Raw genomic sequence first — 23,392 nt, forward strand, 5'->3', positions numbered from 1 at the left:
CCAAGGAGCCCACACCCACCACCCCCAAGGTGCCAGCTCCCACTACTCCCAAGGAGCCCGTGACCACCACCACCAAGGAGCCTGCAACCACCACCACCAAGGAGCCCGTGACCACCACCCCCAAGGGGCCTGTACCCACCACCCCCAAGGAGCCAGCTCCCACTAGCCCCAAGGAGCCTGCGACCACCACCACCAAGGAGCCCATAACCACCACCACCAAGGAGCCCACACCCACCACCCCCAAGGTGCCAGCTCCCTCCACTCCCAAGGAGCCCGCACCCACCACCCACAAGGTGCCAGCTCCCACCACCCCCAAGGAGCCCGCAACCACCACCCCCAAGGGGCCTGCAATCACCACCACCAAGGAGCCAGCTCCCACTAGCCCCAAGGAGCCTGTGACCACCATCACCAAGGAGCCCACACCCACCACTCCCAAGGAGCCTGCACCCACCACCCCCAAGGTGCCAGCTCCCACTATTCCCAAGGAGCCCGTGACCACCACCACCAAGGAGCCTGCAACCACCACCCCCAAGGAGCCCGTGACCACCACCACCAAGGAGCCCACACCCACCACCCCCAAGGTGCCAGCTCCCTCCACTCCCAAGGAGCCCGTACCCACCACCCCCAAGGTGCCAGCTCCCACCACTCCCAAGGAGCCTGCAACCACCACCCCCAAGGAGCCCGTGACCACCACCCCCAAGGGGCCTGCAATCACTACCACCAAGGAGCCTGTGACCACCACCACCAAGGAGCCCACACCCACCACCCCCAAGGTGCCAGCTCCCACTACTCCCAAGGAGCCTGTAACCACCACCCCCAAGGAGCCCGTGACCACCACCCCCAAGGAGCCTGCAATCACTACCACCAAGGAGCCTGCACCCACCACCCCCAAGGTGCCAGCTCCCACTACTCCCAAGAAGCCCACGACCACCACCACCAAGAAGCCTGCAACCACCCCCCCCACGGAGCCTGTACCCACCACCCCTAAGGGGCCTGCAACCACCACCACCAAGGAGCCTGTGACCACCACCACCAAGGAGCCCGCACCCACCACCCCCAAGGTGCCAGCTCCCACTACTCCCAAGAAGCCCATGACCACCACCACCAAGAAGCCTGCAACCACCACCCCCAAGGAGCCTGTACCCACCACCCCCAAGGAGCCAGCTTCCACTAGCCCCAAGGAGCCCATGACCACCACCACCAAGGAGCCCACGACCACCAACACCAAGAAGCCCACACCCACCACCCCCAAGCTGCCAGCTCCCACTACTCCCAAGGAGACCATGACCACAACCACCAAGGAGCCTGCACCCACCACCCCCAGGGAGCCTGCACCCACCACCCCCAGGGAGCCTGCACCCACCACCCCCAAGGTGCCAGCTCCCACCACTCCCAAGGAGTCCGTGACCACGACCACCAAGGAGCCTGCAACCACCACAAAGGAGGCTGCAACCACAACCACCAAGGAGCCTGCACCTACCCACCCCAAGCAGCTAGTGACCACCACCCCCGAGAAACCAGTAACCACCACCCCCGAGGAGCCCGCTCTCACCATCCTCGAGGATCCCACTCTCACCACCGCTGAGGAGCCGTCTCCTACCACCCCTGATGAGCCTGCTCCCATCATCCTCGAGGATCCCACTCCCACCACCCCTGAGGAGCCCACTGCTACCACACCTGAGGAGCCCACTCCTACCACCCCTGAGGAGCCCTCTCCCACCATCCTCAAGGATCCCACACCGACCACCCCTGAGGAGCCCACCCCTACTACCCCTGAGGAGCCCACTCCTACCACCTCTGAGGAGCCCGCTCCCACCATCCTCAAGGATCCCACACCGACCACCCCTGAGGAGCCCACTCCTACCACCCCTGAGGAGCCCACTCCAACTACTCCTGAGACACCTGCTCCAACCACCTCAGAGTCCTCTACTCCAACCACCACCATGGAGCCTCCCTCTACCCCCAAGATTCCTGCTAAACCAACTCCTGAGCTACCTGAAGAACCCACATCAAAGGCTATTGAAGACAGCCCCAAGGAGCCTACTGTACCTATAACCAAGGGTCCTGAAGTGACCAAACCCGAAATGACTACAACACCTGAAATTACAACTCCTGCACCTAAGATGACAACAAAAATACCCACAACTACAAGAAAAGAAAAGACTTCTGAATCTAAAATAACAAGTACAACTATGCAAGTGACAACTATCCCAACTGAAGATACTACAACATCAGCCAAAACAACTCTTACAGCAACAGCTGTTGCACCCCAAGTAACTACTACAACAAAAAAGACGACTACGACTGAGACTAAGAAGAAACCTGAAGCAACAGCTATACCAAAAGATACGGCTACTAAGTCTAAAAAGAAAACTCCCAAACCTCAAAAGCCAACCAAAGCACCCAAAAAACCCACTTCTACCAAAAAGCCAAACACAACACCTAAAGTGAGGAAGCCAAAGATTAGACCAACTCCCTCAAAGCCGATGACGTCAACAATGCCTGAATTGAGCACTATCTCTTTAGCTGAAGCCACCACCAGTCCTAACCAAGCTCCAAACTCAGAAATAGTTGAAGTATATCCAAAGAATGAAGATATAGATGCTGCTGGAGGAGAAAAACCTTACGTGATTCCCAGGCCCCCTGTGTTAAGACCTATAGTTATTTCAGGCATTGATTCCTTAGTGAGACCCCATCAAGGCATTAACATCAACCCCACGCTTTCAGGTAATAAGAATCAGTTACATTAATTTTTAAAACTGGTAATATTAACTTGTCCCTGGGTGGCACAAACAGCTTGCACTTTTCTGATAACCTCAAGATTGGTAGCTTGAACCCACCTAGCCATGGCACAGAAGGTCTGGAAATCTGCTTCCTTTAGATTACAGCCAAGAAAACCCTATGGAGCAGTTCTATTCTGTAACACATGGGGCCATCTTGAGTTGTAATCAACTCAATAGCAATTTTTTTTTTTTAAATGTTAACTTATATTTATCTGAACCGACATGCCCTAAGTATCATTCTACTGAGATCTATGATCTAGAACCCTGGACTTGTTAACTTACGAAGTTCTACAACTTTTCTGTAGGTAAGCAGAGCAGTAATCACAGGAAGCTTACTTCGTCTTTGGAAAATTGAGTAATAACCAGTTAATAACTTAGTGTTAGGAATTTAGTGTATGTGTCTGCAAGAAGCAGAGATGGCATACAGAATATCAAAAAAAAAAAAAAAAAAGGTTAGCTGGGAGTTTATTCTTAAAAAGTACAATGCAAAGCAAAAATTTGCAGTATTCTTTTCTTTTCCAAACCAAGTCCAAAGGACAATCAGAACTAAATAAAAAAAGAATTTCCCACTGAGTTAAAACATCCAATAACTGTCTGTATGAAGATTAAGGTAATCTGGCTCATTCTAATTCATAGTAATTTATTTTTATACACTACTTTCTGTGTAATACCACTTTTAAGTAAAATAGAATTTTGAAATATATCACTTCTGTTTCACCTCTGAAATACATTCACCTCAAACTATGCCCTTTAGGATTTTAGGAAAAGGTAAACAGAGGAAATGGAAGCCTGGGGGATTTGAAAACAATATAAATAAGTTTGTCATTGTATGTTTTATATTTGCCTAATATATTTTGTTAATTACTTGTTTTAGATGAGACTAATTTATGCAATGGTATACCAGTAGATGGACTGACTACTTTGCGCAATGGGACATTAGTTGTATTTCGAGGTGAGCTATGTACATATTTCTTTTTCTTCCCATCATTTTCTTCTTGGTATTTATGAGAACCAAAGCTATCTGGAGAGGAACCTGACTGATGAATTTATCTCAGTTTTGAGAACCTCAGAGTAAAAACCAAAATATTGGACTAACATAATTAGACATATTAAAGAAACAAAACAGTTCGAACTAATACTAAGGATTTTCCTTCCATTAAGAATTAAAAGGTAGTTCAATTTTTTTCATATCATATGAAATGACATTAAAATCTGTATCCCGTTTCATTTTATTTGAAAATAACACCTTGATTGTGATGTTTTCAAGTGTTACTCTCCACGGGAGAGTACCGGAATGGCATTATTTCATGTTTCCTAACTCTCTGTTGTACTGTTTGCTAGTCCAGTCTTCTTCAAATGTGATTAGTCATTAAATCTAAAAAGAAACAAATCATAGACTCACACCTAAAGATATTTTCATAATTAGAACTCCAATTCTGAAAGATAAAGAATTTGAGATCCTGAGAGATAACTGACTTTCCATTAGTCACAAAGCTGGAGGCTCTTTCCAGAGAAACGAGAAAACTAAAATATTCCTAAGCCTATGTCACATTTCAGATGAGAAATACCTACTCTTAGAAGTGTTCAAATCCTACCTTCTGTTCTAGTACTCAGTGTATTAACTCCACCTTCTAGTTAATGCTTGTTAACACATTCAACCTGTATAGAAAGCCATTTAAAAAATTTTATTTTGGTTTCTTTAGGGTTAGGTTTTAGTTTTCAGTTTGTAGGCTGATTTACTTCTTTAAATTTTAGGTCATTATTTCTGGATGCTAAGTCCATTCGGTCCACCCTCTCCACCTCGTAGAATTACTGAAGTTTGGGGTATTCCCTCCCCCATTGATACTGTTTTTACTAGATGCAACTGTGAAGGAAAAACTTTCTTCTTTAAGGTAAGAAAATCATCCTTGTGAAGGAAATCAGCAAATAGTTAATGCATTGTTTATTAAAAAAAAACACACTGCTGTCGAGTCGATTCTAACTCACAGCCACTATGACCACCTAAATCAGCTTGACTTCTACTTTAGAAGTGTCCCCATATTTTAGTAAACTATCACCAAAACTTAATAAAAAGTTCCTATCAGGAAAATATTTGGTAATATTAGTAACTTATTGAAACATTTAGCTAAGATAAAACTTTCGCCCTATACTTAAATCTAGAAACAGGTTCTAAGCCACTTTTTCCTAAGCTATTTTAACATCATTTTCTTTTTAAATTACCAGGATTCTCAGTACTGGCGTTTCACCAATGATATTAAAGATGCAGGGTATCCCAAACAAATAGTAAAAGGATTTGGAGGACTAAACGGAAAAATAGTGGCAGCTCTTTCGATAGCCAAATACAAAAATAGGCCTGAATCTGTGTATTTTTTCAAGAAAGGTACGTGTTATATAATTGACAAAATTACAAAACTTTTAAAGAATTGATTTGCCAGGGAATTTTTATTCAACATTTTCATCTATTACTGGGTTTACTGACAAAGATACCTTTGATGGCTAAATCAAGTATTTTTACTAAAAAAATAAAAACTGAGGGTTAACAAGAAGTATTTAGATCTCTTGATATGCAAATCATAACTCATCTGAGTCTTTCAGGTCATTGATAAAATAACATCTCATCATTTACTTTCAGACAAATAAACCTATAACTATGCAATAACTTGGATTTACTCTTTCAACAATTATTTCAAGATTTAGTAATCATTTTTATAATACTCTTGACTAATAACCAGTAACAGCTGCACATTCTATGAAAAAACATGAACAAAACTATCTTCTCCACCTAGTATAAGCTCATTTTCATCCTTTTAAGAGTTAATGTTCATATTATATGTGATTTTCTAACACATGATAGGTGGCGGCATTCAGCAGTATACATACAAACAGGAACCTGTCAGCAAGTGCACCAGAAGAAGGACTGTTGTCAATTATCCAGTGTACAGAGAAACGATACAGATTAGGCAACGTCGCTTTGAGCGAGCTATAGGACCTTCGCAAACACACACCATCAGAATTCACTACTCTCCCGTCAAACTCACTTATCAGGACAAAGGTAATTTTTTATTGCTAAAAATTTTTACACGTGAAGTAAATGTCATATCGTTTCTTATAGAATAGAGCTTATTAAATACAAATACTGACCAAGTAGCCCTAATAATTTAAGCTTATTGAAGCAAAACATATCAATTTGCCTCAGTGAATGACCAAAGATCAAAACTTTTTCTTTGTGGGTAAGGAATAGTTTATTCAGGTTTGTTAATGAGAATGAATATAATTTATCAAGTACCTCTTGCCAGAAGCATTAATACAATTCTGTAACCCTCAAAACAGTCCTAAGAGATATATATTATGGCCATGTCAGAGAGGGCAAAAAACGAGGCATCAAATTAAGTAACACCTGAGGTAACAGCTACCAAGTGACCAGATGAGATTAAAACACGTCTGTCTGACTCTAGAGGCTCTCTTCCCAGGTTTTAGTCTGAAAGCTTCAATTAAAATGTCACCTACAGGTTTTCTCCATAATGAAGTTAAAGTGAGTACACTGTGGAGAGGACTCCCAGCTACGGTTACCTCAGCTATATCACTGCCCAACATCAGAAAACCTGACGGCTATGATTACTACGCCTTTTCTAAAGGTAAGTAATTTAGTAAAATCTCATTAGCTTCCCAAGGATGTGATCTACTTTCTGAAATATGAATATAGTCAAAGCAAAAACATAAAGCGGTTACCAGAGGGGAGAAGCCAAGCCAAAACACTTATCTAACTGCTCTGAACAAGAGACAGTTTAGATTTTCACTTTAATTTCAATTAAACTGGATGGGATTGTAATTGGATTCTGCCCTGTCCTTCCTGAGATAAAAAGTCCCTTAAGATACACATCCAATTATTTGAGTAAAACTGTTACTGAAAACAGTATTTTACCTCTGTCATCTGTGACATTTAACGAATGCCTTGTTTGCCACAGTTACAATGATTTGCATGGTGACACAGTCCGTAAGATTAGAAAGCGTTTCTTGAGAAAATAATTTTATTACTTAAATTACCCAGGATACTTTTTTTTTGGGAAAGAAAGAAAAAGCCCAGAAATCTAAGTTATTCTGCTTAATGCTAAATGACATCAGAAATACTTATTAAAAGGGATAAACCAAGTGTAATTTAATTACTATTTTAAAAAAAAATTGGGTTACTCTGAAATACTTACTTTGAAAAAGGAGAGTTGAGCTTAATTTTATTGAAAGATGTTGAAAAGTGAATTCAGCAAGGAACTGTTTTTCTTTTTGTGAGAAAGTTCAAATTAATTAATAAAATCGTTTCTGATATTAAAAGAATAATGACTGTTTTTGAGTATAATAACGAATTATTTTTGTTAAAGTTCAAGTGTTCTGTTTCCCTTTTAATTAAAAAATGATTTCTCTTTCATTTAGATCAATACTATAACATCGATTTGCCTAGTAGAACAGCAAGAGCAATTACTACTCGTTCTGGGCAGACCCTATCCAATGTGTGGTACAACTGCCCTTAGACTGATGGCCAAAGGAAGAGCTGACCGATTCAAATGAAGAAAAGAATGATACCTTTTGACACAGAAATACATTTTATTAATAAAGAATGTTAAGATAAGCATACCAATTTAAATACAAAAATGTTTTTAAACTTGACAATAACAGTAAAACACATTCAACAATCCTATTCACAATTACTAGAGTTTACAGAACATTTAATTAATATTTCCTCTATTTATTCCTCCTCTCCCTCCCATTGCATGGCTGACACCTGTAAGAGAAAAAAAGAATCAAACTGAATGCATCTTTTAAGAAGTTAGCTCAAAACTAGGGTATTCACTTACCCTAGTTCATTATAAAAATTGTTTTCAGTATCAAATATGTGCCAGGCACTGTGGATATAAAATTGTGTTAGATATTCCATATCTTCAATGGAAATCATTACATAGCAATGAGATTAATATTTTTATAAGAGAAGGCAATCTCTAACAGTTCCATTAGAAAATATGAAGACATTAAAATTTTACATTTTTTTTTACTAGCTAAGCAAAATCAAAGTTTTATTCTAGTGTATAAAAAGGTATTCAAGAACATGACAATAGATAGGAATATAACAAACAAACGTATGGAACTATAGCACTTTAGATTTTCCAAATCTTACTTTAGATTCAAGAAGTCAATAAATAATATAATAAGCACTCGTTCCTATTTGTAACATACTTATTATGGTATACAAATCAGTCTGCAAGAACCTTAAACCCACTGCCATGGAGTCTACTCCGACTCCTAGCGACCCTATAAGACAGAGCAGAACTGCCCCATAGGGTTTCCAAGGCTGTAAATCTTTATGGAAGCAGACTGTTACATCTTTCTCCCGTCGAGCAGCTGGTGGGTTCAGATCGCCGACCTTTCGGTTAGCAGTTGAGCACTTAACCATACAGATTAGTAAACATTATGTGGTCAACTTGTAATTAATAAATCACCCACTGAAAGCTTATTTTATTATTATTTTTTAATAATTTTGTTGTTGTTATTGAAAATATACAGCAGAATATACATAAACAATTCAACTACCTACCTCTACATGTACAATTCAGTGACATCAGTTATGTTCCTCAATGTGTGCAACCACTTTCATCCTCCTTTTCCTAACTGCTCCCCCCGATTAACATAAAACACACTGCCCCTAAGCTTCCTATCTAAACTTTCAAGTTGCTGTTATCAATCTGATCCCCTGGAGCTGATTTAAAAACCAGATACAAGTTGAAAGCACAGCAACTACCCCACATCTTATGTAATCAGTATGTTACAAATTTACCTCTCTGTCTGTTAAACTGACGGCCACGAACACCTTGTCTCAATGTTGTCTGAAGTCTTACTCGTCTGAAAGGCTTTGGTTGACTACTACTAGTATCTAAGAAAAAAAAAAAAAACCCATTAAGATACAAGGAAAGCAAGTTAAAAAACAAGAAAGCAGCTGTAATGGCAAAAACTAAGTACTAACTATGCACGGATAAAATTAAAGTGCCCATCTGCTTTCAACTTTTTTTTTTTTTTTTAACAATGACAGCCATTTAACAAAAAAGTATAAAGTAAAAAAAAAATCCTTATTTGAAGAAAAACTGCTGGACATTTTTAATTCATCCACTCAACTACTTTAGTAAATATTTACTTAGTGCCTGCCATGTATCAGGCACTGTGCTAGGTGTTGGGGAATACAATGGTAGGTAAACAAAACATCAGGACCCTCAGGAAACAAAGTCAATTACAATACATGAGTCATGCTTGATTCCTTCTTTTCAGACACTCCATATCCAATTCATTAGCAAATCCTGCCAACTCTAATTTAAAAATATATCCCAATTCTGACCACTTCTCACAACCTTTACTCTATCAGCCTAAGTCATCACAATCTCTACCTGGCATTACTGCAATAGTTTCTGAATGTTTTCCTTCTTTCTACTCATTACTCATTTTCAGTCTCTTTTCTACACAGCTACCAGACTGATATTTTTAAACTTTAAGTCAGATCATGACACTTACCTGCTTGAAGCCCTCCAATGGTTTCCTATCTTGCCAAAGCAAGTACGATGATCTCTTTGGTCTACCCTCCTTTTTATAAAATGAAATTTTCCTTTTAAATAAAGCATTTTAAAATTCAGGAGAAAAAACATTTAAAGAATTGTTACTAATAAAACAGCGTCTTTGCAAACAAGTTTGATGTACCAAAGTTGTATTGTAGCCAAGGGCAGAAACTTACCTACAGAAGAGCTGGAAGGAGGATCTTGGCTGGTGGAAGGAAGGTCCGACTCATCAGATGCCTGAACAGGCTCTTCTTCCTGCTGGCTATCAATTTCTAGGCTTGCCTCTGAACTAATACTAAGAAAGAAAATACTAAGATTGATTAAGAAAATATAAAACTGATTCTAGAATGTATTCTAAGTTGTTTCCAAAGTCTTTTTGATACAGTTAATCACTAATATAACCCAGATCTCCCCATCAACTCAAAATTATAGACTATGGTATTTTAAAAATTTTTTAAAGGGCCAGGGGCAAAAAGAGCTCAAGATGTTTCTTATTATGATGTGTTCCAATTTTAGTTTTAGTTCTTCCTTTTTTTGCTATTGTTAATTTTTTTCCTTTCTGACAAAGAATTTTCACATTCTTGACGCTCACAGGAGGTATAGTCTCCAGAATTTGATAAATAACAAAATTTTTGTGGAAAGCTGAGTACTAAGTAATTCACAATAGTCATAATTATTAATAGAATACCAGTAACTCACCATGGGCTCTAGCCCAGATGACCTAGGCTATGGGAATGTGAAATTCTTGGCTCAATGCCTATAACTCTATCTTTCTCTCATTCAAGAAAGCGTATCAAAAAGTAAGTGAAACAGCTAAGAGTACAAGAATAACTTGCGTTTGTTCCAGTTTTTATATTTATAAACTTTAGTCCAATTATTAGTAAACAATTTACCTGAGAGAAATCTCACATGACTGTTTCCTGAGGTTGTGAAGTGTAAAGAACTTGGGGTTGGAGACAAATAGTGTCTGGATTCAAATCCAGGCTGTGCCAGTTACCAGTGGTATATCCTAATCAAGTTATTTTCACACAGTCTCAGCCTGAGTGCTCTCATTTATAAAATGAACTGCATACATGGTTTGCAAATAGTGGCAACTAGTATTCTCAGCAGGGTCTGCAACCTTACACTGTGTTAGTGAACAACAGACCTGCTTTTTTTCTCATATCCAGGACCTGGCCTATAACCTACTAAAACGTCACTAATAAGACAAAGCTCTTCAGTTCTTCCTAGGAAATCTGGGGTCTACTTCTAGCTATGCTTTTAACCATGCAGTGTAGCCCAAATTTCTCATTTTATAAAGAATTAGGTTCCACCTTTAAAGTTAAAACAACTTCTCCAAGACCATTGTCCAATGGCTCTTTCCATTAAATTACTCTACTTCCTTTGACTTAAAAACATCCAGGTGATTTGTCACGAAATACCTCTTTTGTTAAGCTTTCTTTATAAGTGATAAGTTAAATGTAGCAGTGTCTTGAAAACTACTAGAAAAATCTCTAATTTTTATGAAGCCAGTTTCTCAGACACCCAAGTCTAACCTGCACATAAACAAACAGTGGGGATCACATGAAAGCCCACTACTAAATGGAAAGTGAGTCACTTCCTAATAGTCCTAATTTTCACATAAAGGCTTCTTTCTTGGGGAGAAAAGTTCAAGCAGCTACTTTAAAGGGAGAATATCAATGCTTCTAACGAAATACTGTGTTACAGAATATACACTGCAATTTTCAGGGAGATAACTGTTCCTAAAATTCCATCTTCTATAATACTGATATGCTTGGTATGCATTAGGCACAGAGCACAAGTTGCCCGGAATGAAGGAATAGTATAGGCAAAGTTTGTTTTGCTGTGAGGACAATAAAGAAATACTGAACTTGTTTCAAATTTAGACGAGAATGAATTTTTTATCATTTGTTACTGGCTTTACAATTCTAACAAATTGATATGTAGTCATATGTGTATATTCTCCAAGTTCTAAAATATATTACTAGATGTAAAAATTAGTTTTCAAAACAAATGGCTTGGTTTATTTAATAGGATACCATTGGAAAAAAAGCTGAACAGATTTTTTCCTGACTTCAACAAAAACAAACGTAAAACGTCTGGTGAGTCTAAAGCAAAAATTACCACGTAAACACGTACCCTTCAGATTCTGCCTCCACAAACACTTCATCTCCATCGTCACCTGTTGCTGTTTCATTGGTCGTGGATAAAGTGCCAGTGGATGTTGTCACCATTGGGACAGACTGAGAGGCATGCTCTGAGGCATCAGAAGTGGCACTCTCGGTAAATACAGTCACTTCAAAAATAGAAGACAAGAAAAGCAATTAAAATCTTAATTTTGCAGTTTCTCCACTTTTTAGCCAGAAAATGTCTCAGAGGTTCCCAACTTACCAGTGAAACCCAACATCCACGAATCTTTGATACCTACCTGGGGCTGCTACTTGTAGAGGCGTAGTGGGAACACTTCGGCCACCAGACTCTTCTTCGTGAGCTAGGAAGAGGGGTGTTTCATACATTCCTAAACCTAAAGACAATGCTGGGTATTAATGACTGGAAAAAGCTAAAACTGTCAATATGCCAGGTATCTGAAAGAAAAAAATTAATTACCTGAGATCCATAACTTCACTGAAGCCCATAATTTAATTTGCACATCAAGCAAAAATCAATCTCTCAGCCTTCTAATGTAATTTAAGCAAATTTTAAGCTCCCTGACACTGACTAAAGCATCCTTAAAAGTTAGCTAAAAATGCTGCTTTTATAGTTTCACAGAAGCTAACTTTATTGAACACTCAACTATGTTAGATTTCACTCCTCACCAAAACTGAAAGGTACTATTACCCCTCAAGGAGCTTAATTAACTTTGTTAAGGTTACAAAGCTACTAAGTAGTGGCACTCCAAATTAAGCCTAATTCTGGCTCCCAGTTGAGGAACTGCCCTATTAATATAAAATTTGGAACTGATATTGAGTCAACTCACAATTTCCTATCAGGAGAGGCCTGAAATATCAGAACTAACCTCCTAAACCACCAGGAAGTAGAATGCATTATATGATTTTAATGAAAGCTACAGATTTATTGTCTTAGGCTTTTTACTAAAGTAGTATCTATTCCCTCTTCACTTACAAAATGCCAGACAGCTTCTCAGAAAGATTGTGGGTCATATGGATGCCAACTGAGGATTTAAAAAGTAATTCTACAAACAGTTTAATTTAGAGATCATTTTATTACTTCCACATATTTTTATTTTTTCTTATTTTTAATAATGTTAATGTATCTAACTAGTTCTATACATTCAGCTTGGAACACTTACAAGCATCAAACTGTAAACAGAAAACACGCTGCATTCTTTCCAACAACTTTAAAACTGTTAAACGGTTGCCTTCCAGTTGATTCTGACTAATGATGACCCATGTGTTTCAGAGTAGAACTGGGCATAGGCTGTGACCTTTCAGAAGTAGATCGCCAAGTCTTTCTTCCAAAATGGTGGATTCAAACAGCTCACCTTTCGATTAGTAGCTCAGTGTTTAACTGTCTGTGCCACCCAGGGACACCTAGAAGTACTATGTATATTTACAGGTTCAACTACTATTCCTGAATACCTACTACACGTATGTGATACTACACTAGGGGCCAGAAGGGCTACAAATGTAAAATCTAGCCTTATGCCCAAAGAACTTCAAACTTTGTTGGAAAGGTAAGATTGGTATATAAGGTAATGTTTTATAAGTATATGTATACACCCACTCCTCACTTACTGACATGGTTAGGTTACAAAGACCAGGTCATTAAGTGAAAATCGGCATTATACAAAAATGCAGGATGACCACTTAAGGTTACAAAATGGAGGATAACTATATCATTACGCAACTGTCAAATTACATCATTACTCAAGTGCCAAACCAACCACTGAGAATCATGGCCCAGTCAAGTTGACACACAACCTTAACCATCACAGCCAGCATTACTTTCGCTGTGCATCTGTGTTCATTATGCCGATGTAAGCTGTTAAAGCGCAAAATAGTAGATTTTTTTACTATTGTCGTAAATGAGAAATGGCAGATAACAAGAGAGTCGGTAAGTGAGGAATAGAGTGTTACGACTTTCTTCATAAATTAGCATAGGGATTATTTAGATATCAGTGTTTTCACATGTACAGTCATTTGCTGTTTTTTGAAAATACACTAGAAAAGCTTAATACTGAATACATGCAAAAATCTAGGCAATCTATGGGTTTATTCAGCTATTTACCTCCTTGAGAAGCAAGCTGGCCAAGATCAGAGTGACTAGAACTTGTCTGTGGCATATCTTCTGGTGGTCCAAACCGAAATCTAGGAACACCAGCAACCTGTGGGGAACTATATGGATAACAATTATACTTAATATAAAATTTAAAGTTATCCTCTTTAAACAACGCTGGAAAGAATATAGGAAGGAAATATGAGCAACAACAAACTGAAAAGGAAACAGATTAAAAATAAAGTTAGTAACGGGATTCTTACTTACAAAAATACTTCTTTCAAAGTATGAGTTGTCAATGAATTTAGCACAATATGAATCAACTATGGTTTAGATATAAGTAACTTTTAGCTCTTCTGAACTATGACTCACATTTCCTCCATATCTGCTAGACATCTCTACATAGATATACTGAAGGCAACTCAATCTCACCACGAGGTATAACAAAAAGAGAATTACAATGAAGTCATAGCCATGGATAAATCCTGTCACCTCTCTGGCCCATTTATTATCTGAATTCACAAGATAGCTCTCGAGGTCTATGACAATTCTAGTATTAGCTAGAAACTTTGTTTTTCTTCTTGTGTCCTTTGTCTTAATTACACTATCATCCATCCTCCTGTCCATTAGCTAGGATATAAAACTCAGGATTCTCTCTTCACCCACTTCTCACCCTATTTCCCCCTAGCTAGCCAGTTACTAATATTTATGAATTATACTTCTATAATAACTCTTCAATCGACATTCTTTCCTATTTCAACACGACTGCTTTAGTTAAGGCCGTACCCTTTCAGGGCCATTTTTAAATCTGCCTCCATACAGTTATCCTCTTAAGGACGGGCCTTGAGCTATGCCGCAAATATCCTGACCATCTGGCCCATAGTGTTAGACTGCTCCCTGCTACCTAAAAAATAAACTCCAGCTAACTTCTCAAGGCACTTATGGCCTGTCTGTTGACAAGGCCTCATACAACTTTTTCAGTGTTTGTCAGATAACGAGACCACCACTCAATACCTTAAGTAAAAAAGAAAAGTTGAACTTATTGCTTACTATAATAATGGAAAGTTAGGCTGGTCAGGTACATTCTCACTAAGCAGTCGAGTGCTAACCGTATACAGGGTTTCTGGGAAGCACAGAGTTCAGGTTATCGACAACTTTTAGAGGCTTAAAAGTTTTACATCTGTAGAAACTGTTGACTGGCTGGTACTCAGAAATGTGTTTACTGGAGTGAGTTGCTTCCTGACTGGCTGACTTTCAGAAGGGAGGAGCTGACACTTCAACCTGAGAGCTGAGGTGAGTTATGGTTAACTGACTGACCAAGTTTAAAACTGGTTCTGATGGCCATATGCTACCACCGTTCCAGAGTAATTCATTTTCCCCAAGTTTGTGGAAACTTTTATTGTGATCTTCAAGTACATCCTGTTATCAGCCAATAATTCAGCCACAATTAAACATGTGTACTTTGATGTGTGTATCAAGCTGGAACAACTTACTCCTGGCTCTTAGCTTACAGAAGCCTTTTCATCCTTTAAGAGAAAGCTATAGCACAACAGTGAATAACACAGGTTCTAAAGCCAGATTGCTTGGTGCAAAACTAAAAATCGTCATTTCGTGGCTGTCTGATCTCTAAATTAACACTAGCAACAGAGCTAGGTTTTAAACCAAGGCATTCTAACTCTGAAGTCTGTGTTCTTCTTAACCACTGTTACACTGCCTTTAAATTTCAAATTCCTAATGGAAGCAACTGCATTTTATTCACCTCTGTATAATTTTTCCCAATCATACATCCTCAATCCTTCTACCCCAAGAGCTTACTACAAAATAGTGAAGAACTCAACAAATAATGAATCAATCGATTAACAAATAAGTTAACAGGGAACAGAAGGAATCTGATTAGTCATACAGTATGTTTCCCTTTCCTTAACCTACTGAATTGCTTCAGCAAATCCATCAGTACGATGTGGCACCACAAGGGTTGGGGTACTTGGAACTGTTCTGTCTTCATCATCAAAAAAATGCTGCTGCTAAAACAGAGACAGAAAACAAGAGCTAAACAGGCATGACAGGAGAATGCACGTGGATTATACAAATATTTGCTGAACAAATGAATCACTAGTACATAATAGGTAAGTACTTACCATGCCACCTATTCCTGGAGTCAGTTGAAGCCCACGGCCCACAGACTGCCTCCGGGTCATCTGAATCCTCTGTGTGTCAAGAAAAGAATTAAATTCATTTTAAGAGATTATGCAAAGAAACAAACTCCAGGTGTCAATAAATGTAGCTTATTATGCTGGTAATAAAATAACTAAAATGTTACATACATAATCATCATTTCTTAGAAAAAATTACTACTAATCTTAAAGAAATCAATTTTAATCCGTGATAAATTTTTAACTATATGGACTGTACTTAATTTAAAACCAATGTTATGTATGATCCTATGTAATTTGTACATAAACTAGTTTAGTTCCTATCTCCTTATATGTGTTAGTAAATATGATTTTGAATCTTAAGACTTAATTATCTTTCAGAGTTCCAAGAGCAGTAACGATGTTTTATAAACTGTTTCCCAGTTTAGATGATTTTGCAAGATATGTACACAATCCTTTAAGGCTTTATATTCTCAAATGAGGTTATCTTCACCAATGGTGCTTCACAGGTTGTCAGTATTCGATATAACGTGACAGAGTAAGCATCAAGCGAGATTATTAACTACAGCCTTTGTATTTTTCCTGTTTCTGCAAAAGCTTCTGATTAAGAGATGTTCAACCCTACTGTAAGGATTGCTGTATGTAGAGTCATTACTTCATTACTTCTAAAAGTGGAAACTAATACATGTGATTGCAAACACATGAGGAAAAAAAGTTGTGGAGCAAAACAGACATTTAAAAAAAAAACACGTATACCTAAGAGAAAGAGACATTCAAAGTAGATGGCAGTCAGCTGCTAAAATACATTTTACTTTAATTAAAATCCAAGAAAATACTCTTCTAACTCATAAAAATAACGACCATATTTTTATTTGTTATGACTATAGTCATTCCAACTTACATATGACCTTTAGAAAGTCATTTCTTTCTAAATGTTATCCCATTTATGAGAGTAAATTACTGCCATATTCCAAGGAAAGGAAATTAAGAGATTAGCTTCAGTTTAAAAAATTGTATTAAAAAAAGCCAAAACATTTACAAGTTCATTTACTTTCTGAACAAAATGTAATATGTAATGGAAAGAAAGGGAGAGAAAGCCAAGATTTTTTAAGTTCATTTTTCAGAATAACCAGTACCTGAACTGGTGGTCCCAATTCTTGCGGTGGAGCATGAATGGTCAGTCGTGGGGGAAGTGGATGTGGTGGGCGTCTTGGTGACTGAGGTGCTCGAGGGGTCTGTCTTTCGGATGCTGATGATGGCTGCTGTTCTCTAGAAATCTCCCGGGAAAAAGACAACTCTGCAGCACCTGTATTTCCTTCACCTATAAGGAAGGAGAACTTTAATTTGAACTACTAAATTTACCACAAAATAACCTGGACAATCCCTAGAAGCATAAATCTTGCCACTATAAACATTTATCTCACTAATATTTTCAGAACTGAAATAGTGAGATGTGAAGGAAAGAACATGGGGTTTGGACGCAGTGATAATGGAGTCTGCAATTACCAGCTGTGTGGCTTTGGGCAAGTCCCTTAATCTATTTCTTTGGCTGGTAATGAATCAAATGCCACCAACGAGAAAGGTTTTTCTGAAGATTTCAAATAATGGACATAAAGCACTTAGCTCATTAAATGATGAAATAAACATTTAGTAAATAATGGCTCTTATTTATTTTTAATAAAATGGGCAAATTACCTTAAGGTCAGATCACTGGGGTCTCACTAAAATACCCAAACAGGGTGAAGGAGAATGGGGAGAAGCCTTAAGATAACACTTTTAAATTTGACTTTCCTAAATTCTAAATTTCAGTAGTCCCTCAGATGTCTATTTATGTGGGAGAAACAATAAGCTGTCTCCCATTATGAAAAACTGAATAGGATATAACATAGAATTCAGTAGTTAAAAAGTCTGAGGTCTGGAATTAGATCTTAGCTCTAATACTTAGTTGCCATGACCTTTGTTAAGCCATTTTATTTCTATGTCTCAGATTCTTCTTTGCTATACTGAAACTCATCGAAGTACCTACACCTCATAAACTTATTTTAAGAACTAAATAATTCAAGACAAGTAAAGATGCTCACAAAAGCATTCAGTAGCTATCTGCCATGTACCAAACTGACCCACAATTTAACTTTATCCAGATCACTAAGGCCTGTCTTTGCTTGACTGTCCCCACTCCCCACCCATTAAGTCCCTAACAAGTATTTTATGAGCATCTATTATGTGCCTTGTGTTTGGGAAAAAAACAACTGTAAACACATGCCCTCAAGAGACTTAACTTTAGTGATAATGCCTGAAGAGGCAAAAAAAAACAAAAAAAAATCCCTCTATATTCCACCTATGTGACACAAAAAAATTATCTACAAAATGTTTTATAAAATGTTCATTACCCAAATGCAAAGTAGCATCAATCTCCCCCTCTCCTTACTTTTATCTCCCTTAAAACCTAAGAATACTATTTTTTAATTACGATTTCATATTAATTTTTCTCTTAAAAAATCCAGCCTATACAGAAACCCAGATATACCGTTTTCTCGTAAGTCTAAATATACCTGCTTGACTCTATTACCACTAATGATTATTACATAACTGTACCACTTAGTATTATCTGTAAAATGAGAATGTTATACTAATCACTAATTCTTTAAAACGCATTTAAAAATAATGATTCTAAAATAAAATCATTTTCTATGATTTTCATAAATCTTCACTGACTACAACTTTTCAGTGGGCCCCCAGGACTCCTTCTTCCCTTCTTCTATACAGTTAACAAAAAGCATGGTATACTGGATCAAAAAAAAGTTTTCTTTATTTTTTTCGTTGAAAAAAACAAATATTGCAAAGCTCCTATATGCACACATCTTAAAACATGCAGCTTGATTAGACTGACCTCTTCTGGTTATGAACTGCTGCTACTGCTCGGAGTGCCTTATTTAATTTTTCCATTTAAAAAGAAGAGCAGCAGCAATATATGGCATTTATAATACTTTACAGTAGACTTCAAAATGCTTGAATCGTACAGCAGTCTGACGAGGTAGAAAGGATACTATATTGACCATATCTTACTGTCATAAATATAGAATTTATGAGAGAAGAATAGCGACAAACCTAGCAGAGTCAATCTCTTGTCAATTTACTAAACAAATTTTATTACCCACTGCATATTACCAGAAAGATCCAATTAAAAAAAAAACAAGAATCTCACCACTGTTTTGAGAATCAGCAGCTCTCTGACTACTTTCGCCTCCACCCATACTTTCTTCTGTTTCTGTACCAGGATCAGTCCCATCACCACCCTAAATAAAAAATGTGATGCCTAAGTACAAATAGATATCTTTAAAAACCAGATCAAGTAAACCACAGGAAAAAAAAAAAAGGACAAAAAGTTTGCTATTCTGAGAATATTAGAATACAGGCCATTCTATATTCTTAGAAAACAGTAAAACTCTTCCAAACGAGTTTTTAAAGAAAAAGAATGGTCCAAGTTTTAGCCAGTTACCTCAGCATCGTCAGCTTCATATCCATCATTGCCATCTGCACTACCAGTTCCCTCATTACTATCTTCACCCTCATCTCCCATCCCGGTGTCATCTTCATCATCATCATCCTCTTCTTCATCTTCCTCATAATCCTAGTAGAAAATTCCCAAGCATAAATAAAGATGTGGGATAGGACACACATGCTGTGCACATCTTGAAACTACACTTAGAAACTTAAATGACTTAGCAGTGATCAGCAAACAAGAGTTACTTTGAGAGTGGGGATGGGGTTAGTTCTGTGGCACCAAATACCAAAATTGTGACGCTTACTGAGAATCAGTACAATGATGATCAATTCTAAATTCTAACTTTTCAACACGAGAGCTTTCAAAGACTACAGCTTCTAAATGTACTGAAAGTGTGAAGCAGTTAGTTCACTTTAATTCTAAATTTAAAAAAGTGGACTTGAAGAAGAAAATAATAAAACTATACCATGAGCTTTTAAGAAAACTTGCTTTATTAAGAAAAAGAATCTAAAATGAGAAGCCTGTTAAGAATTAAACCCCAAGTTAAAACAAAAAAAATTCACTTAATATATGCTGCAATGAGGGTGACATGTCTAATATTTCTAAATGAACTATGAGGCTCCAAGAGAAAAAAATATCATTTTGTTTCTTCTTTTTATTCCCGGAAGCCACAGAGCTTACAATTAAAATCATACAGTCATTCAGCAGTAAGATTTAAGATCAAGTTTAATTGAGAACAAATCCTAAAGAGCTAAGCAATCATAAAAAAGAAATGGGATTTTCCATCACTTGCTCTATGTTCAATTTTATTATGAAATGTTAATTTCAGAACCAATCAGAAAAAAGAAAGGCAAAATATTTAAACTGACAGGGAATCAGAATTTACTGGTTCCTGCTTTAGCAGTCCTAAGGATTTGAGCATTTTTATCCAACAGTTTAAAAATACTAGATGATTCCAAACCAAATTCACCTCATGTTCTCCATCATTTTCATCATCATCCTCTTCTTCATCATCACTGTCAATAACAATGACATCATCTCCTTTGCCTTGAGCATCCTGGGATGAAGTTGTTTGCTGATCTGACTGAAGGGGTCCAAGATCTATTTGAAGGGATTGAGAGGTTTCCTCACTGTCTTCCATAGGAGTGTAATCTCCCTGGGTGACACCCTTTTAAAAAATTAATAAATAAATAAAATCAAGCATACCTGCAACTATCAGTGTGATATCACAGATCAAATAAAAATTAAAAAATATGTATATACTAGTAGTATTTTATTTTTTAAAATATGGTTTTCAAAAGCTGATTTGAAATTTATGCTTAGGAAATAAAATCTTTGGGTTTTTCTTTAGTGTCTTCCACAGAGAACCTATAAAGAATTATATAAATCTCTTTGGGTAATGCTCCAATATAAAAGAGGAGGAGGGAAACATATATATACACATAGATAAATGTTGTGTGTTTAAAATCACCAGTGATATTGCAGCTCAGTGGTGTACAACAGATAACATAACGCAAGTCACAATGTGAGTTCCATAGTACTTTTAAATTTTCTAGTAGCCATACTGAAAAAAAGAAAAAGCTTCAAAATCAATTTTAAAAATAGACTTTACCAATATACCTCAAAAATTATTTCAACATGTAATCTATGTAAAAAATTATTGCTCAGATATTTTACTGCCTTTTTTTTTTTACCTAAGTTTTTAAAATCTAATGTGTATTTTATACTTACAGGATATCTCAACATGGACTAGCCTTATTTTAAGTGTTCAAATAGTCAATGTGGTTAGCAAACACTGCAGTTGCAGACGAAAGTCAGAAAAAAGAATACTCATGGGTCTGCAACATTTAAAAATTTTTTTTTCCCCAAAACCAGAAATACTCTGAAAAACACACTAAATAAAATAAGCCATTATTATTATCTACTGAGAAACCTTTCCTCGTGCAAAAAAATGATGACCATCTTAGGCCTTCAAAGCACATTAAAAATATCAGATATCAGAACAACAGGATCAACTTGCATGAGGGTCTGTGTAACCACCAAAGACTAAGGTTAGATGAAGTCAAGTGTGTCTTTGAAGTCCACATTGAACTGTCTTCACAGTCAGCATTAAAACTATGACAGTCCTGGGGTTGGATGAAGATAGTCCTATGACCATTCTGCATTTCCAAAGCCTAACAATTCACCTGCACATACTAACTGGTTATATAATGGATACTGGGAAGTCTCCCTAGAGAGAAAGTGTTCTAATATTACATCTATCTCGTTCTAATATTACATCTATCTCAAAATATTTAGTTTTCACTGAACTTCCCATCAGCATTAGTTAGCTTTTTTTTTTTTTTAAAGAGCAGATTAGACCTACATTTTTATAAATTTAATCACTTTTAAAAGTCACTCCAAAAAAAAAAGTGCGTTTGTTTAAACACAAAGGAAAAAAGAGGTACGCTGCTTGGATTTCAATGTCTAGGGAAATGTAATTAAGTACTGGATTATTAAAAAAACTTATTTCTACCTAAGAACTTTTACTTAGGTTATTTGTAACTTCCTTTAGTGCATTAAAAAAAGATAAAATAATTCTTTGCTCAATGTACTTGCTCACAATTCTATTTTCAGTTAGCCACTGAAATAAATTATAGTTTTAACTTTATTTCTGATATTTACTATAAAAAGTTAAATGTCTGCTTTTGGCTTAAGTACTCAATAAACTATTTTTTATACAAGGCAATAACAATCTCGTGTGAGCTAAGTCATTCATAAAAGATTATGTCACCACAATGGAAAAAATTAATAAGTCATGGTATAATTAAAAATGTGCCTCAAATCGACATGCTTTATTTCAGAAAATGCAACTTATAAAGAACATCTGCTGCGTCAACATCAGCAAAATAACTGCTACACATTCAGTAGATAGTGCTGGAAGGGTGGAATGGAAAGTCAAATGGCATTTATGACTCATAGAAATTTTTGCCAACTTCAAGGAAAAGTTTTTGATAGAACATTTCAATGTAATGAAAAATTAAGGTTGAGCTAAGTCTCTGGGTAGTGCAACTGGTTAAGGCGCTCTGCTGCTAACCAAAAGGTTAGAGGTTTGAGTCTACCCAGGGGCACCTTGAAGAAAGGCATGGAGATCTACTTCTGAAATACCAGCCATTGAAAACCCCTTGGAGCACAATTCTACTGTCATGCATTGGGTTGCCATGAGTTGGAAATGACTTGATGGCAACTGGTGATGGTAATATCTGGCAAGTACTATTTTAGGCACTGTATAATCCTAAAAAATATATTATATTATTCTTACAGGTGAGAAAATTGAGGTCTAGAGGTTTAGTGTTACTTATAGTTATACAGCTCATCTTAAGACTAAACCATCACTCTGTTCTTCTAAATAATTAAAATAGTGGATAATCTGTACTCATGATTATTCTTAGCTTGGAAAACCTGTGCTACCTATGAACAAAAACATTTCTTTAATATAAGTTTGGAAGGCAGTAAACTAACAGAAGAAAATAAAACAGAAATTATACTGGTTAATTCTAGGAATATTTCATTAGATATGAAAGCAGTAAGCTAAAAAAATTCCCAATTGTTTAAATTTGTCAAGCTAACTTCATTCACTGAAAACAACAATTTCTCTGTTACTTAAAAAGTAAGTTTTACTTACTTCTCCAATAGAATCTTGGGAATCCTGGTTGTATACTTGAGTCTCTACCTCTCCATCAGTACTTTCTTCTGCCATAACTTCTTCCTGAATCATAATACACAAGAGTTTTAAGCATATCAATTCACCAGATGAGGGTTCACCTGTTCAGCCAAGTTCTCCTAATAAAACAAAACACAACCTACAACTTTATGAAGCTATGTATCAGAAATGTTAACTTCATTTTATTTATAAAATATAATCAATCACATTCTTCAGTATATACAAAACATAGCTTATGAATATTAATTCATGCAAATAAAACTTATTTAGTAGTCTGAATGTTTGATAGTAAAGCCTAATTCATTACAATTTAGACTCAAAATAAATGAATATAATCTTTGTCTATCTTAGAAAAATACAGCCAATTAAAAAAAAAAAAAAAAAGTCCACTAGACTACAAACTCCCTTATTCTTTGAAATAAAAC

General features: G+C 37.1%; 2 protein-coding genes across 12 annotated transcripts in view; one reads left to right on the forward strand and one right to left on the reverse strand.

The window, feature by feature from the left end:
* The window catches only part of PRG4 (proteoglycan 4), an 18,016-nt gene extending 10,710 nt beyond the window's left edge, over window positions 1–7,306 (forward strand). For all 5 annotated transcript variants that reach the window (XM_012554501.2, XM_023728140.1, XM_023728141.1 and 2 more), the window contains 9 exons: window positions 6–893; window positions 1,038–1,386; window positions 1,753–2,727; window positions 3,658–3,735; window positions 4,539–4,675; window positions 5,007–5,163; window positions 5,638–5,835; window positions 6,293–6,418; window positions 7,209–7,306. In XM_012554501.2, the coding sequence (XP_012409955.1) occupies window positions 6–893; window positions 1,038–1,386; window positions 1,753–2,727; window positions 3,658–3,735; window positions 4,539–4,675; window positions 5,007–5,163; window positions 5,638–5,835; window positions 6,293–6,418; window positions 7,209–7,306 (3,006 nt within the window). The remainder of the gene's footprint in view (window positions 1–5; window positions 894–1,037; window positions 1,387–1,752; window positions 2,728–3,657; window positions 3,736–4,538; window positions 4,676–5,006; window positions 5,164–5,637; window positions 5,836–6,292; window positions 6,419–7,208) is intronic.
* A 53-nt stretch (window positions 7,307–7,359) lies between these two features.
* Window positions 7,360–23,392, reverse strand: part of TPR (translocated promoter region, nuclear basket protein) — a 57,518-nt gene continuing 41,485 nt past the window's right edge. Inside the window, exons 40-53 of one of the 7 annotated variants that reach the window (XM_023728135.1) lie at window positions 22,929–23,012; window positions 20,235–20,432; window positions 19,259–19,390; window positions 18,965–19,055; window positions 16,896–17,080; window positions 15,745–15,813; window positions 15,536–15,630; window positions 13,619–13,725; window positions 11,799–11,894; window positions 11,510–11,666; window positions 9,547–9,665; window positions 8,605–8,700; window positions 7,631–7,678; window positions 7,525–7,557 (exon numbers count right to left, since the gene is read on the reverse strand). In XM_023728135.1, the coding sequence (XP_023583903.1) occupies window positions 7,632–7,678; window positions 8,605–8,700; window positions 9,547–9,665; window positions 11,510–11,666; window positions 11,799–11,894; window positions 13,619–13,725; window positions 15,536–15,630; window positions 15,745–15,813; window positions 16,896–17,080; window positions 18,965–19,055; window positions 19,259–19,390; window positions 20,235–20,432; window positions 22,929–23,012 (1,476 nt within the window). In that variant the 3' untranslated portion in view covers window positions 7,525–7,557; window position 7,631. The other 6 variants (XR_002823492.1, XM_004372919.2, XM_023728133.1 and 3 more) reach the window with 6 other exon arrangements.

This window comes from Trichechus manatus, unplaced genomic scaffold (assembly GCF_000243295.1).
Source record: "Trichechus manatus latirostris isolate Lorelei unplaced genomic scaffold, TriManLat1.0 scaffold00021, whole genome shotgun sequence".
Lineage (NCBI taxonomy): Eukaryota > Metazoa > Chordata > Mammalia > Sirenia > Trichechidae > Trichechus > Trichechus manatus.